This window comes from Osmerus mordax, chromosome 3 (genome assembly GCF_038355195.1).
Source record: "Osmerus mordax isolate fOsmMor3 chromosome 3, fOsmMor3.pri, whole genome shotgun sequence".
Lineage (NCBI taxonomy): Eukaryota > Metazoa > Chordata > Actinopteri > Osmeriformes > Osmeridae > Osmerus > Osmerus mordax.
In genome coordinates, this window is record NC_090052.1 from 23,654,544 (window position 1) to 23,672,362 (window position 17,819).

At 42.3% G+C, this 17,819-nt stretch overlaps 1 protein-coding gene across 1 annotated transcript; it reads right to left on the reverse strand.

Annotated features, from left to right (window-relative positions):
* Positions 1-4,641: 4,641 nt before the first annotated feature.
* slc17a7a (solute carrier family 17 member 7a) lies at positions 4,642-17,754 on the reverse strand. The gene is made up of 13 exons (XM_067233137.1): positions 17,693-17,754; positions 11,159-11,411; positions 10,781-10,899; positions 10,102-10,216; positions 9,914-10,001; positions 9,388-9,474; positions 8,587-8,729; positions 8,311-8,460; positions 8,079-8,211; positions 5,867-5,977; positions 5,292-5,419; positions 5,091-5,160; positions 4,642-4,928 (listed from the first exon to the last, which is right to left on the reverse strand). Exons 1-13 carry the CDS (start codon positions 17,752-17,754, stop codon positions 4,642-4,644), a joined length of 1,746 nt encoding a protein of 581 aa, XP_067089238.1.
* Between the last annotated feature and the right edge of the window lie 65 nt (positions 17,755-17,819).

The following is a 17,819-nucleotide window of genomic DNA, read 5'->3' on the forward strand; positions in this document are numbered from 1 at the left end:
GGTTCAAAAAGGCAGGGCTTTCATAGCTAAGAATAAAACACAGTATTTACTAAGCGGCCAATACGGTTCTTGTAAACTTAACAGACGTCTCAGTAAAGCAATCAGAAATGATTTTCAGAGATCCGTCCATTTAATTCCATCCTTTGGTCCAAACTCTCCAATAACAAACTGACTAAACCTCGTTGGGCGTGTCTTAACGCAACCAATGATTCACAGAGGAAGCAGGAAATCCAGAGGCATGGCGAGCGTTTTAGAACGTCTGCATTCCGCCCAAAATATGCAGACCAAGACCTGTCTTTAGACGGGAGGAGAGCGCTTACTAATGCATTTTGTCGATATTTAATTTCGTTAAAGGCTAGTAACATCGCTATATATAGTGCTAATGAGACGTTACCTATCTTTTAAAATATCATGGTAACCATAAAAAAGCAAATGTTATACCCTACTATATTTCCTGTTTTTATCTGTCGTGTCATATGTAAAATCATTACCTAACGTTATTTAATTACATGGCTCTCAAGTATATATTTTTGGGCGTGAGATTACCATAGTCTACCTGTCAACGTTTGGGTATTAAAATCCTGGAGCCGGGGGTGTTTCTGATGGTGGTGGGTGGCGTTTAACTGTATAACTCGAGACAGCTGTCAATTAGCCATGAAACTTACCTCCGTATCCCTGCGCCTCGTCTATTAATAGCGGGACAAGCTATCCCTTTTCTCAGCGTGAGAAATACAAGGTGTTGCGTGAGAAATGGTTGGAATACGTGAGTATTCCAAATACTTGAGAGCCCTGATAATGAATATGAGTAATCCAGAGATGGCATGTTTTAACCACTAGATGGAACTGCAATAAAGAAAAACTTAAAATGAAAATAAAGCAATTGTCTGATGGTACAGACGTGATCTTAAGTGACCTGTCTAAGGATCTGAATTCTGAAGAGCCTAAAAGGTTTTCAGTATTAACTACACACAGCAGGAGGCCAGGTCTGCTCAGGTCTAACCCACCCTAACCCAATCTCTCTCTCTCTCTCTCTCTCTCTCTCTCTCTCTCTCTCTCTCTCTCTCTCTCTCTCTCTCTCTCTGTGCTACAAACACACACACAAGCAGCCACATCCCACCCTAACCCAACACAGCTGACCCAGGAGAACACGGTTCTGTGAGGTGTGCAGGATAGTTACTGACCGTGTTCTGTCAGTAGTCACTGTGTCATGGTCTGTAAGCTGGGGCAGTGGATTTTAATAGGTTAGACAAGCTGGCCAGAAAGGCAGGCTCTGTCCTCAGTGAAGGTGATAGTGGAAAGATGTATGTTGTGCAGACTCGCCATCATGGACGATGTCTCTCCCCTCCCTAACCATAAGTCTAACCCCCCCTAACCCTCCCTAACTCTAACCCTCCCTAACTCTACCCCTCCCTAACTCTACCCCTCCCTACCCTGTGAGGCCGTGGTCAGGCACGTGAGCACCTTGAAACACAAACCTCCCTGGGCTATACAAATATTTAATGAAAATAAGTGTGAAAAATATTGAAACCGTAAAAACAAAAAAGTTCAAATATGGAAATTTGATCATGTTGTTGGTCTTGATTTCTAGGTCAGCATCACCGCCCTAACCCTAAGCCTAACCCTGAGTAATAGTGCATAAAACACAAGCACACACACACTAAGAAGTCGATAATACAATCATGCAGACTAGGGTCTCCCACCAGAAGTGCCTCCTCCTCCTATGACCTCTCCCTGTGTTTACTCCTCCTGCATTTGTGACGTTTCACTCTCTCCCACTGAGTGCATCTGCTCTCCTCTCTAATCTTTGCCTAAAATCACTGTTAATCCCGCATCCATCTGTCATGGCGGAGAGAGGATGGTAGAGAGAGAGACAAAGTGAGAGAGTTGAATTCCATATATGAAAGTGTAATACATAAAAATCTATTGATTATTCTTTCTGCCATTGGTCGTGTGATGGCTACTCTATTCTGAATATCATAACACCATCAGTCAGGCTCCTTTCATAAGGATACATCAAAGTCAGAGTAATGAAGATTAGGCAATAACAACCAACTGATATATATTGATAAAAGTACTGATAAAAAATGTATGTGCACATTTTCCAGAATTTTATTTTACACAAGGATTGTCCACTTATACACATATACATATGTTATACATGTAATTAAAAACAATATATATATATATACGTATATATATCGTTTTTATCATATTTTGGTTCACCCTTAGGTGATTGAATAATTCATCAAGACAAAGTCAGAAGAGCAGGAAAATGTAACACAGGATTGTAGTAAACTAAGACAGAAATTGGAATAACAACACCAATACAACATGAGTAAACTATATCCTGGTGTTAAATGGTTGCTCAAAATTGCCTTAGACGTCAAACGTATACCCTAGCTAACTCTAAGCCGTATATGAAAATGTTCTCTTAGTTTTCATGTGACAAATACCTTTGTCTGGTTTAATATATATTTATCAGCAAAACTAAATATGGAAGATAAGTTGATGTTTCTGTTTACACATCTCACAAACTGGGATACAATGGAACATGTTTCAGTGCACAAAAGGTTATTGTACATACTCATTCAATATCAGGACATTCACCTTTTTTTCATGAAATAGTACAGCAATCAGTCAAAGTTGTTTTTCACATAGACACATATAGATGGCTATTCCCCTGATCAATGGGCCCATATTGGAAACCTACTTTTTGTGATAGTGATATGTGTCTTATGAGTGTGTGTGTGTTTGTGTGTGTGTGTCTTATGAGTGTGTGTTTGAGAGAGAGAGAGAGAGAGAGAGAGAGAGAGAGAGAGAGGGAGGATGTAGAGCTTACTGCATGTGCTCCCAGACTAATCGTTGCACCATGCTCATTGCTTAGCATTTCTGCACCTGCACCCAACTAGCACACATACTATCACACACACACATATATTCACACACATAACCACACACATAATCACACACATGCTCACAATCTCTAACCTCTGACCAACCAACTCATACATCACTGACAATCAGGGATTAAATGCATTGACTGCAGAGGGGGAAGAGAGAGACAAATAGAAATACACAGAGATAGAGCAAAGCATAAACACACAACTGATTTGCTGCAGCATGCTGAAACCTGCACAGCTATCAACACTACCCAATCCATCTAAACAATTAATACAGATCCAGATAAGCAGTATCTTCACACATACACACACAAGTGCATATACAACCTATTACACACATAGCCAGGGCAAAATTAGTATTTATAGTGCATAACACAATGTTGTTTCAGTAATTTTGGTACCTGAGCTAATGGGAGGGCAGGTACCTTAAGCTCACAAGATCTCCTTTCATGGCAGTATTGTCATAACAGAATGCAGTATGTAGGGGCAAATAAAAACGTTTTTATTGACTATGCACACTTTATCTTTGGCGCAATTTGCAGGATTGTTGTGTGAAACATCAGAACCAATACAATGCTTTAACTGACTAAAATTGAATAAAAGTTGAGGGTTTTGGAAACCAATTCTATTAAAATAAAGTGTGATTGTCTTTGCACAACCACATACTGTAGCCAACCTCTTATGGAGACTTACACACCAAAAATATGTATGAGTGCAATGCCATTTAACTCTGATTACAACCAGAGTTTTATTTCAGACTGTAGCACTTACAAACGACTGTACACGCACACACACACACACACACACATACAGTATGTATTCAGTACAGTGCCTTCAGAAAGTATTTATACCCCTTCACTTGTTCCACATAATATTGTGTATATACATTATTGTGTTATAGACTATTTTCAAATAAGTTATACAATAAGAAATACAGAACAAATTTCGAAATTAAGACCCTTTATTCAGTTTGCAGAAGAGCCTTTGGCAGCATTTACAGCTTCAGTCCTACTGAATTGACTGCCTCTACCAGATTCTGCACACCTTTGGGTAATTCTTTACAACCAGGCAATTCATTATTAATGTAGAAATTGTTATAGGTGATTAGCAGTATCAGATATTTGTCAGACAACGTTCTTGGCATTCAGGCCAATGAGTCCAACTGTTGTCTAATCAGACAAGATCATCTCCTCAGAGTCATTTCAGTGCCATTTGGCAAAATACTGACTAAATGTACTTTATAAAACTGTACATCTGGCTTGTCCACCTCTGTAGATGAGCACTGAAGCTGTGTTCGAGTAACCACTGGTTACAGCCTAACCCTACCACTGGATCCTTCTAGAGATTAGAGGGTTGCCTCGATGATCAAAGGAAACAGGATGCAGCTCATTTGGAATATCAGAGCAAGACTGAATTCTTTTGTTTGTTGTCATTTTAAAGTCTATGACACAACAAAATGATGAACAAGTAGGAGTCTGGATAATTTAAAGGTACTGTACATATACACAAACAACACATCTCCAACATACATTTACTTCCATTTAAAATATTCCTGACCAATCATAAAGAGTTCAGAAACAGAAGGAGCCCCTGGTAGATTGAGGTCAGATTCTGGTACAGTACACAATAAGTAGATTTAACCATTCCATTTACTCAAATACACACACATTCACTTATTTCATCCCCTTTATTCTGAATGTCTTCCTGTCTTTTGACTTTTCTTTCTTCCTGTTTATCGCTTTTATGTCAGGTTTCTCTGGCCCTCCCCCTTGTTGTAACCTGGAGGCTGAACATACTCTTCCGTCTTCTCCCAGTCCGTCACCCACCCCGCACCCCCACCCTCTCCACCTCGCCCTCCGTTGGGTCCTGCGTTCGGCTGGCTCATAGCTCCGTAGTGACCGCCTCCACCTGTTCGGTACATTTCTTCAGTTTCATTGGCCAGTTCATCCTCATTAATGATGCCACACTTCTCATCGCTTGTGTCCTCCGCGTCTGCCCATGGCTGCTTCTCTCCAGATGCAAAAATCCCTGTGAGAGAGAAACGGCACCAGGTCAGAGGAGGGAGAGAGAGAGCACCAGGTTACAGGTGGAGTCTGTCTGAAAGGCTTCCACTGGTTTCTCTTCACACAGGTGTCAGATGGGATTAGGAGAGTGGACACCCGTCTGGACCTAGTGAGAGTGGATACATACCATAGAAGATGACCCCTCCATAGTGAACCAGGCTGGCGATGAGGAACACATACTGCCATTCATCACGTGTCTGATGAGTGCAGACAAGTATGTTGTTTAGGGTTGGGAACAAACTGTTCAGTTAATGTACAATAAAGGGAGTTTATCCACAATGCTGACTCCTGAACAAGCAAATCCTGTTACAAGTATTTACATCTTCACCTTATGCTTGGTCATAGCTCCAACAATAAGAGGACACACCATCCCAGACAGAGTGCCTACTCCATTGGAGATCCCCATCAGAATGCTGGCATAGCGGGGAGCTATGTCTAGGTGATTGACATTGAAACCTAAAAGATTATAAAAAGACACTCTTTATGATTGAGTCTCAGTGAAATGGTAATATTTAGTTTGTGTCTGAATTGTGTGAGTGGTGTTCTGTTGGAACTCAGGTAAGGTCCTCACAATGGTGAGGTGGATATGATAGGTGGTTATGATTCGGGCAAAAGTGAATTTACTTATTTACCAAAAGTCAACCCCACAAATGTAACTGTATACTGTACATTACCACAACCCTCAACTGAAGCATACAGGACATAACTTAATACGGCATGTACAACCTTGGGTTAATATATGATGCATTATAGTTTGTATAAAATCTTAGAATTGCCATTTACATCATCTTTGCTTGCGTACTGTCGCTACAGATTGTCAATAACAAATATTTGAGTGAAACAAACTGTGTTTTGTATCCATTGGTGCACATCATGAAAATCATTAATATTTTATTTTTTTACCTGAGATGGCAAATCCGCTAAAACCCACAGCGAGGACCAAGAATGAAATGGCTACAACTTTGGTGTGTGAGAATCCTACCACCAGCAGCAGAGTGGCCTCCATACCAAACCCTAACATGGCAACAGACAAACAGAAACAAGGTACCATGAGTGGAGTTCTCCCTAACCTTACCCATGAGTTCCCCTCAATACCAGTAGGTTGTTAGGGCACCGTGGAACCCCAAATGTTATGTCTTAAATCTTCACAGTAAATTATCTCAACAAGATCTAACAATGTTAGTAGGAAAAATAAAACCTAATATCTTCAGTCACCTAAGGTAGATAGGGGGGGTGGGGGGGGACTCATGTTGCCGGGCGGTGCCACTGTGGTGGATCATTTTAAATTCTTGTGCTGTCAAGGGGTGCTGCAGCACTCCTTGTTCCCGCAGCCAAGGTAACCATGGACACACTCAGGTGCACAATGGCCCAAACAGATTCTACCAGCCCCCCCCCCCCCCCCTTTTAATTCACTTTGTGGTTTGACCAATGAGCATCCTCTTATCATCTCTGGGGTGGTGAAGAAGTCAACCACATGAAGCCTGTGCCAGGCAGGGAACTTACATGACAACAACATCGCTTTTGAGGACGTTAGTGTCGGTGCTTCAAACTTAAACTTAACAATTGTGATCAAATATTCACCTGGCTAAATCAGTTTACATTTGTGTATGGAAAAATAATGTTTGCTTACAAAACCAGAATGGTTTCACATCTTTTAACAGTGAGGACTGTAAAAGTAAAAAGATAATTGTATCTCAGCTGCGTCCGGTGTAGCAGAATATCTCTTTACTCTCCTGCATGTCTGCAAGCTCAGGGTTTGTGCAACCTCTCATGCACATATGCCTCTCACATGCACAGGCAGTTGTAATACCATGTGGTCGTCGTATGTAAACAACACAAACACACACCATGCATTTCTCTCTATCCATGTCAGCATATTACATGTAGCAGTGCATGACATTTTGTAAGATGACGCAAATAGCACGTTGGCAATACCCTAAATATAGTCTACTCGTGAAGCATAATTTTTTTTGTTGAATATCGTTTATCATCCAAATTTTGGGGGGAATTCCATGGACTTCAAGGGCCTCAATATGCAAATCTTCAAATGTCAGTTCTATGCGTAATTCATAATGTTCATTTGGTACACTCTGACAACACATGATTGTAGGATATCTTATGTGATCTGCTGTTTATTAAAAACACAAGCCTATAGTGTAAAGTGCCCCAGGGTGACTCTGCCCTTGCTAAAATACAAAATGACACCATCTTCTTCAACTGTAAATCTCTACGCCTTGATGCTTTGACAGGTTAACATGTTTTATTACACAACTGTTTGTTACATTGTGTTTCAACCCTTTGGTTTGCATCTCAGTGGTTGAGGTTCACAATAGTTGAGAATAGGAGAATTTGCTTTCCTACATTTAGCCTTGCTGACGTCGCTAGCTAGGAATCCCCCTGTGGCTCATGGCTACTCTGTGTTGGTGTGTCGTCCCATGGCCAACACGGCTCCATCCTACCCTGAGAAGCACATGGTGCATGTTGAGCAGGTGCTCCGTGGCTCTGCATCTGACCAGCACCCCCTCTGCTCCCCTCCTGACCTGAGACCGGCTGAACCACAGGGGACGGGCAGGACACACAGAGGCCTACAAGGCAGCAGATGGCCACAAGTCTGCTTTTCACCAAACAAGATGCTTACAAGATGCTTTAATACTGCCTATCAAACCCTACACAGAGACACTGCAACATTGTCCTTGGTTCCCACAATGTCACACACTAAGTTATTCAGGATGTTTATTCAACCATTCTTCCGAGACAACCTCAAGAAACACCCAGAAGTCCACTCAGAAAAGCAGGCTGACTGAGTAACATCCTAATAGCATGTTTAAGGTTACTGATGCTAAAGTCTACACTGTTCTGGCGGCTATAAAGAACCAACAGCTCAAAAGCACCTGTTGTTGATCCTATTGCTGCCATGTAGATGAACCACACAGGATCATGTGCTACATGGAACTGAAACTCTATGGTTAAGCACGAGTATAGCATTCTGATAGCCTCATGACTGTCACCATGGGATCTGCTGCACGTTTGGAACAGACATTCTCTTTTCCTCCTCACGTCTCATTCCCCCCAATACATACACACATACTGTAGATGCACATACACTACAGCCTACCTCCACAGTTCATAAGCTTTCTGACGTTGGTGGTGGTCATCAGGTTGTGAGTTCTCAGGTAATCTGCCAGCTGGCCCCCGATGGGCACGATGATGGTCATCACCAGGTGAGGCAGGGCTGACACCATCCCCACCTGAGAACAAGCAGACAGGATGAGGGACAGAAGGGGAGAGGGAGAGAGATGCATGGTATACAATATAAAGTATCAGGTCACTCGTTAGGATAGCCTCACCTTGCTGATCTCAAAGCCAAACACCTCTTCAAAGTAAGCTGGCTGGCTGATGAGGAGCAGGTAGAAGGTCCAGCTCCTGCAGAAGTTGGCCACAATGATGGCGTACACCGGCATGGAGGTGAAGAAATGTTTCCATGGGGTTTTGAATTTCTGAAACAAGCAGGAATGCAAGTTATCTGTATTTACTTACACCTCACATTAAACAGAATAAGTTTAGCTGAATTAGGAATGTACGTGTGCGTTCCTGTGTTTGTGAGTCCAGTCTCAGCCGGTTACCTGAAGGGGATTCACCAGGCCAGCAGACTCTCCGATGGCGTCTTCAATGTATTTCCTCTCCTCAGGAGTGATGGTGGGATGAGCGGCTGGACTCTCATAAGACACCAGCAGCCAGAAGAGATACCAAAATATCCCAACGCAGCCTGGGAGGGGAAGGGGAGGTATGGGGGGGGACAGAGAGGGGGGGGTCAGAGAGAGGGGGACAGAGAGAGGGGGGGGGACAGAGAGGGGGGGTAGAAATGTTGGAGTTGAAAGCATGTGAAATAGGGGGGAGGTCGGGTGATAATAGTAAGAGGGGGTTGACAGAAAGGGTTTGGTAGAAGAAGGGGAAGGGATGGAAACGATAAGAAGATGAAAACAATCAAAAGTTGAAAGGTGAATGTAGAAGGAGTGTGGAAAAGGTAGGATAGATATTTGGAAAGAGAGTAGAGATACAGGGAAAGGTAGGAGAGATACAGGGAAAGGTGGGGAAGGTATAATACAGAGGAAAGGCGTTGCCATGATGAAATATAAAGAGATGTAAAGCAGAAGACACACAGTCAACAAAGTGCATTAGATAGGAAAGGAATATAGAGATCAGAGAATACAAGAGGACAGGGAACATCAGAAAGATGCACAGAAGGTATGTCTTTGTCGGATAAAGACAAAATGAGGATAAAGGAATATTCTATCAATACATCCACTATGTAGGCACTATCTACTAATAATAGTGAATTTTCACAGAACAAACTAGCCAGTAGGCTATCATGTATGTAAATATATGGAAAGTTACAATGAATAAATAAGTGTTTTGTTACTAACCATATAGGTAGAAGACAGATGGCCACCCTGTGTACTGCACCAGTATTCCAGCTAGAGGCATGGCCACCACAGCTCCAGCATAGGAACCTGACACAACACAGCAGAGACACAAACTGAAACACCTACAGTGTGAAAAGAAAACCATCACTAGATCACTAGTGATCACTTAAGATCACTGAATCTGGTCCCAGTTCAAATGGCCCTGTAGCCTTTTATTGTCTACCCTATGGCCGTTACAGCAGGTTCTTTTCAGTATTAGCAAAGATAAAGATACCTGTATAGCCAATTACGTGAGGCGAACATACTGAAAGAAGGATCTTGACTTGTCTGCTGTATCTGAACTCGCATCCAGACAGTCTTATCTGTTGTATCTGAACTAGCATCCAGACAGTTTCTTCACAGGAGTTTTTCAGAAGCTTAAAAACGTGTTTTAGACTGTAGCACAGTTCAAACACTGTTAACTGATTTATGTCTAGGAAATTCGGTTTTAAAGAATGGGATTACAAAGAGAGAATGTTAAACCCACCACAGAAGGCTGTTGTGGCCAGACGACTTCTCTCCAGAGGTGGAGCCCACTTGGCCCAGATCCCATGGCATGCTGGGTATGAGACCCCCTGCAGGACATAATTAAAGGATGATGTACAGTAAATAGAGAAACACACACTTTATGCTTGTGTGCACACACAAACACACACTCATTTGTACACAGTGTACCTCAACGAGGCCCTGGCATATCCTGACTAGAATGACACAGCTGTAGTGGCAGCGGGCGGCAGATGGAATCAGCATGTTCAAAGTAGATGTGGCCACTATGGCAAAGCCAAACACTCTGGAACAGAACACAAAAACAGGCAAACAAACATTTATTTTTAAACAACTGCATCTCAGTGATTGAGATGTGAAAACAAATCTAAGTGGTTTCAAATGATTAAATCCTGTTTTTTTTGTACCACAGGGCTTTAAACTTTACATCATGCTTTTGGAAGACATGCAGTACAGCTAGGCTCTGATGGTGACTATAGTAACAGATTGTATTCCAAAAATACCAAGATTTAAAACCAGGGTTGGATTCCCATGAGTGAAGAATGATGGAAATGTCTGAAAGTGTATTTTGTTAACCCTCGTGCTGCCTTCGGGTCACGTGACCCAAAGGTTCATAACGAACCATCGTTGTGTTTACCCAATTTTACCCAATACAAAAACAAATACAAATAATTTTCTTTTAACCATTCCAATGTGGGGGGTCTGAGACAGCCCGACAGTTAAAAGAAAATGCTTCACTTTGTTTTTGTATGAGGTAAATTTGTCGCAATACAACGGTGGGTCACAATGACTGATGGGTCAGAATGACCCGGAGATAACACAAGGGTTAAATGAAGTTATCAGTAAATACCTGTTGGCAGCAAACTTTTGACATATGAAGCCACCTGGAATCTGTGTGACGATGTAGCCCCAGAAGAAAGAACCGTGTATCATCCCCACCGTCTCTGGGTCCCATCTGAACTGTGCTGCCTGCAGGGGAACAACACAACACACAACATCTACTCATTATACTTTTTGTCAAAGTTTGGAATCTAAGAAGAGGCTACTTTAAGAGGTTCCAGATGTTTAGCTTGTACATAATTTTAAAACGTACAGTAATGGTGCAGCATAATGAGATGAATGACATTAATGTCTACTGGGGATCAGTGATGGTGATCAGTGATCTATACTGGCCTTCACTGACATGACCAGAGAATGATATTATGAACCAAGAACATTCAACACTTACCACTAGCACCTCCTTGTTGCCTTTAAAGACAGTGTGGTCGTTGACCATGCTAACAATGGCTACGCCCAGATTACAGCGTATACCAAAAGAGATGCAAAAGCCCAGGCCAGACAGGATGGCCATGATGTAGCGGCGGGGCAGGCCAAAGCAGGTACAGTCAACCACGGGCAGCTCCTTCTCCTCCACCAGCTCCGGACGCCCCTCGGCTGACAGCTCGATAGTCTCGCCATTGGGCTGCCGTTTCTCCAGCAGTCTTGGAGGACACAGAGCGGAACAAGTTAGAGGGACAGTCTGGTGCCGGGTAGAGCCATGGTCTGGTGCCGGTAGAGCCATGGTCTGGTGCCGGTAGAGCCATGGTCTGGTGCCGGTAGAGCCATGTTGAGGCTGGGAAACTGTACAGGCTGAGTAATTTGTTGTGCCAATGTCATAAATGTCATAAAAATGTGAGTAAAGGCATCCTCATCCACATAACGTTTCATTAGATTCTGATGTCAGAGCAGATTAAAATGACATCACTTTTTGGGGCATTAATAGGAGGACCTGGTCAAGAGCCTAGTGCTTCAAGCATTTAAGGCTTGCAGTAGACATGTATGAAAAGCTCTCCACTCATTTCCTGTAGGTAGATACTGTATACATCCATTAACATTTTGCATAACCCTTTTTTCAAGCTATGTCACAGAGGGCTTCACAGATGCCCACAGTTCAGCCCCTATGACTACGCTGATCTAACCACTGACTGATACAACAGCAACAGCAGCTGTGCTGATCATAACACTTGTCACCAGTCATCATCCAATCAAAACACGTGTCAACAGTCATCATCCAATCACAACACTTGTCGCCTGTCATCATCCAATCACAGCCCATCATCATGCGCATCAGTAGAAGTTAAGTGAATGAGTCAATTTGCCAATTAGTTAACGTTATGACAAATGGCTTGAAACAATACACTGTATATTCACACAAAACCATACCCTCACTGCTGCAGCAGGCCACCTTTTGTCTTGTATTTCATTGTCACAAAGTTGGCAACACGTAGTAGTAATGGCTACTTTTTACTTAAGTATAAGTCAGAGCCCATACTTCTTTCCTTTAATAACTTGAGTGAAAAAGTGTAGTCAGTACTTCAACTTTTACAGAGTCATTTTAAACATGAGTATCTGTACTTCTAGTTGAGTGAAGGATGTGTGTACTTCTGTCATCTCTGGTGTGCAAGCATGTGTGTGTACACAGGGACAGACAGGCACATGGACAGTAGGCTGCATGGTTTCCACTGGGCTGATCCAGTTACTCAGTGAGCAGGAGAATTGTGTCGGGAACAGCAACCAGAATCACCACACAAATTCCATTGACACCAAGTATGGTGTTTTTGTTTTACCCATGCAACTGTCAGCTATAATCATAGAGTTGTATCTGTGTTAGATAGTTCTATTTAATATAGCTCCCTTCCTCCTCTACACACTCCAACACAAGACAGACTCAATTATTTATACATTTGTGGTGGAGATAAATTATGCATTTTACTTTCTTCATCCCTGTAACTAAGATTAGCATTGCTATCTATCTATATATCCATCTATCCATCTATCTATCCATCCATCCATCCATCCATCCATCTATCCATCTATCCATCCATCCATCCATCCTGTACATGCATCTTTCACCGACCCCTTTAGGGTTAAAACAGCTGATTCTATGTAATCCTCCAAACACAGAATAAATACAATCAGTTAAAGAGAAAGGACCACATACTTGTTGTCCTCGTCTTGGTAAACTAAAATAAATGGTATCTACTGTAGTAATATGTTGAAAGAGAAAGCAAGAAAATCTTTTTATCAGACATCATGTAAATGCAGAAGGGATAAGAGACTATCTCTTCCGGTGTATTCTCCCCCCCCTCCCTCCCCTCCACCCCTCCCCCACCGCTCTCCCTCACCCCCTCCCCTCCCTCCCTCCCTCCCTCACACCCTCCCCTCCCCCCCCACCCTCCCCCACCGCCCCTCCCTCCCTCCCCCCCTCCCCTCCCCCCTCCCCCACCGCCCCTCCCTCCCCCCATCCCCTCCCTCCCCCCCTCCCCTCCCCCCCCACCCCTCCCCTCCCTCCCCTCCCCCCCCACCCCTCCCCTCCCTCCCCCCCTCCCTCCCCCCATCGACCACCCGTCTCTCTCTCCCCAAGCGGCAGGCGTGACTTCACTTGCTCTCCTCCCACTCTCTCGTAATCTGTCACAACATACAGATTAGGATTAGAAATGATTTACTTCCGGAAATTTATATGGAGATAAACCTGTTTATCAAATGCGTCACATGCTATTCTCCCACACCACTCAACAGCCTCATTTAGAATGTCATAATAGTACAGTAACTACATATTGTACATCTAAGCACTACTACCTGTTTCTTAATAGCCAGTCTTCCATCGATGACCCTCCCCCCCCCCCCCCTCTCATCACATCTGTCTGTCTGGGACCCTCTCATCACATCTGTCTGGTTTATATAAGATTCCTTTGGTTTGTTTTTAGTAGAATTTCTCACAGATTTATAAAAATGTCCTAGCTCTGTCTTACCAGCATGAAACCCAGATTTGAAACAGCACTATGTACTGCATTTATGTCTGTCAAAACTTGTCAAAATGGTAGGTGTTAAATATGTTAAATATGCAGAATCATCATGATCGGTTTGTTCTAACTCACCCTTCTCTTCCAAAAGTAAACCTCATATATAAATACACCAACACATACACACATTTGTAATCACATACACATAAAACACATGCATGCACACAAATTAAAACTAGCCGTAGGAAATCATGAGTAACCACCAACGATAGTCCTTCATATATTGGAGTAATGTAAGTATTGCAAGGATTCTCATTAAGCATCCGACAGACTGCAGCCTGACCCTTACACATATGCTACCTGCTAATGAGACTAGCCCACAGCAGTAATTACATCATATTTCTGTAACACAATCACATCCCACTTATGAATAAAACGCCATATTATTTTTAGAAATTCTATTATGACAAGGTTTTTTTTCCAATATGAGTTTTCCATTGTTTGCACACCAAACGTATTTCCCACTTGAAGCATAACAGGAATATTTGTATTTGTTGTAAAAGGTTTGATTGTGAGGCTTGGCTGCTGGGTAAGTGTTAGACCTGCCAACCTGAGGGTTTCACCCTCCCAGTCCAACACATTTCCACCAGGCATGGAGAGTGCCATACCAATATCCACTATCCGGATCTATTCAATTGCGTACAGAGGTTTTCGGTCTGCGCTCGTTAGAAATTGAAAACAAACATAGAGGTTCCAGACAAATTTGTATTTGTGAATTGGTCTTGCGATCAATAGCGTAGCCAACATCCTATCTTTGGGGGGTCGCATCTTAGAATCAGGGTGCCACAAAAGCTAAACAAATCAACAATCCTTAATTTTTTTATTGTAAGCAATCAGAAATCTGTGGGCCCAGTCTAGGTCCTCTGTATGACAATAACATTTAAAGCCATGTCAAATGCTATGTTGTTCACTTACTGACCTTACCAAATGGCTTTGACTAGACTTTGACTAGGGTGAAAACCTTGGTGTCATTTACCACAGACCCTTCAGTACCACAGTGATCATCTGAGAAGCATGAGTCTATATTATCCCAACCTGCATTATCTGGAGATAATGCAGGTTGGGATCAAAGGACTTTAAGTGGACTTTCATGTGCTTTTAAAACAACCTGTTGGAGTATTTATTAAACAATGCTGCTTCTTGTATTTTACCGTTTTTAAGAGTACTTTAGACAACGACACTCCAATATGAAATTTGGGGACCAGATTCATCCTTCCTTCCCTTGGTGAATGAGTTAGCAACAAAGACTCTATTGTTACCTTTTATATTAAATTCACAGATTCACAGTGCTCAATGTGTTCCTGATAATCCCACAATAAGAGGATGAGCAAGAGACAGAGAGGCAGAGAGAGAGAGAGAGAGAGAGAGAGAGAGAGAGAGAGAGAGAGAGAGAGAGAGAGAGAGAGAGAGAGAGAGAGAGAGAGAGAGAGAGAGAGAGAAGAGAGAGCGAGCAGCATCAGTAGCAGAAAAACCAATGCCATGTTATATAATGCCAGACGATCATTTCCCCCCCATGCTTTACATATAATGAAAACTGTATAGGTTGCCAACACTTTTCTCTCATTCCTTTCCTACTATTGTTTTCCAACACTCTGCATATAATACACTTCTTTGCCTTTTCTCAATACTGGAATGAATAACTAAGGATGAGTGGTTTAGTTTAAACATTTTCACAGCCCAATGTGAAGACTAAGAGTAAAGACATTAACCAACAGATACTCTCTCATAAAATTGATTGCAATCCGCTCAGAAAAGCTGTAAAATGATTGCTCTCCTCATTTGAGTCAAGGTAACAGCAGTGTCAGCCTCTGCCCCCTCCCCCCTCAACACGCGTGTCCCTCTCTCCCATCTCTCTCTCGTGAACAGATTGGGTCTCAGTGGGACTGTGTTACCTAGGGAGACACCCCCCTCTTCTCACCACACACAATCTCTCTCTTTCACTCACTCACTCTATCTTTCTAACTTACTTTACACATACAGAAACACAAGCAGACATCAATAAACACTATATGGTCTTTACACACTCCTCCAATTCCACCAAAACATTGTAAAATAGCTTCATACAGATAAACGTCCACACGATATTTGTGGGGATCATAAATTGATCGTAAGCAGCTTTCTTATTTCAGATACCCATGTATCTCTTCATTGTATCTCTAAATGGACTTTGTTTTTTTTACAAAGTGTGAAAAAATCAGTGTATAAAAAAAGACACTGCATTTTATTTGCAACCTTTGCACCTTAGTTTTTCAGGTTTATTTTGCTATCAACATGTAATTGGAGGCTACAACAGACCTGTCATTTTATTCTAAATAATTAATCGCTTAAAACATTTTTTCCTTTTGTCTGTTTGGGATATTAAGTACATGGGTTTTTAATGTATGAACAGTCCATTAGTTCCATTGTGTCCCAGGTCAGCACTGATCCCGGCAACTGCTTGATTCCACAAGAAAGAGCCATGAAGAGCGAGGTGCTTCCTGGCCTTACCAGACCCTAGCGTACTTAGCAAAGTTCAAAATAGAACCAAGAGACGCCTTCAGAGGGAGAACACCTCTAAATAATAGATGAACTACTGACTGTATTCACAGTGAGAGATCAGGGCTCTGACCTGTGAAGCATCTTGCTCACATTCACCAATATACACCAAGCAATCTGCATGTATACAAGGCCACACACACACACACTTTAACACATGTATCCACAGTAACTGCAAACCAAACCGCATCTAAAACCAATAAAAATGCTTCTCCCCATCCTCAAGCAGCGTGCATGTGCGTAGCCAGTTAGGGGGAGAGCTGTCGACTCGCACGCCCCTACTCACTAATCCAGGAGACCCTGATGGGATGATAGTCATCTAGAGGCCCTGAATGGGACTGTAGGGAGGGGAGGGGTCAGAGGATGGTGGAAGGAGGGCTGGAGGAAGTGACACGGCATGGGGAAGAGAGTGGGATGGGGTTAGTTTAGGGATTTGCATGGGCCGACAGCTGGGCTGAGAAACAGGATATTTCAGGATTGGATTTATATGTTTAGTTGCTACCTCAAATCCTGAGAGAGCAGTGAGTTTATAAAGCCATAGTTATTGCACATCGCCCTATCCATGTGCTTAATATCTCTTCTTATTGAAGAAAAACTATGTATCAATATCTCTAAAATAAAAAACATAATAGTGCAGATATATTTCTTCTATACATTTTTTTTTTTAATTTTCTTTCTTTGTCATCAAGTTAATAGGATATTCCATTTATTTGATATAGATTAAACAGATATTTGCAATTTGAGCTTTTTTATATTTCTTGACAACATTGTGTTGAATTCCTTTTGTGTCTATATCCCCCCCCCCCCCCCCCCCCCACACACACACACACACACACACACACACACGCACACATACGCATTAGCCTAATACCCAGACAGGACACGGCATGTCATGACATCGAAAGTGTCAAAGATGATCTTGACAGAATCGAGAAATCTATTTACATTAACTAATCAACTTTGATTATAATTCTGTTAAAGAGTTTGAGGGATGGAATAGTAAATCAACATTAAAATAATGTAATTGCAGTTAAATTATTGGTCATGAACTCATTCTTTCACTACAATCCAGATGTTGCTCATGATGTCATTTGCGCGCAACATCAGAGCGCGTCCAGGTGCCATTTGGATTAAAGGCGCGCTCCTGCGACCCAGGTGTACCTGGTAAGTACAATTTCGGCAAAGACCCCCCTCTTATTTTAAAGTTTGCAAATATCTATATTTATCGAATGCTTCTTCAAAAACTTGGAAAGAAAGTGACAAGGGATCAAAATTTGATTGGGAGGAAAAACTAGCAATCAGAATTACAAACCCATCTCTACAAAATGCGTTTAACCTGAACATAGCCTACTGAGAATAACTGAAATAGTAAATTTCGAGGGTACCTGTGTATCTTTCCCAGAGTTTTGCCGGCAGACGCCTTAAATCTGTCTGGTCGGATCTCCATCCTCGCAACTCCCAGATCCGGCCGGTGTGTTACTGTCCCGTGCGCACTCCCGCTTGAGCATGCAC

Bases quoted from the DNA above. Each gene is read 5' to 3' on its own strand.
- slc17a7a (XM_067233137.1), bottom strand. From the start codon at position 17,754: ATGGAGATCCGACCAGACAGATTTAAGGCGTCTGCCGGCAAAACTCTG. The intron at 10,217-10,780 runs GTATTTACTGAT...GTTCTGTTCCAG, and splicing joins CAAAAGTTTGCTGCCAACAG to AGTGTTTGGCTTTGCCATAG. The intron at 8,730-9,387 runs GTTAGTAACAAA...TTCCCCTCCCAG, and splicing joins ATCTGTCTTCTACCTATATG to GCTGCGTTGGGATATTTTGG.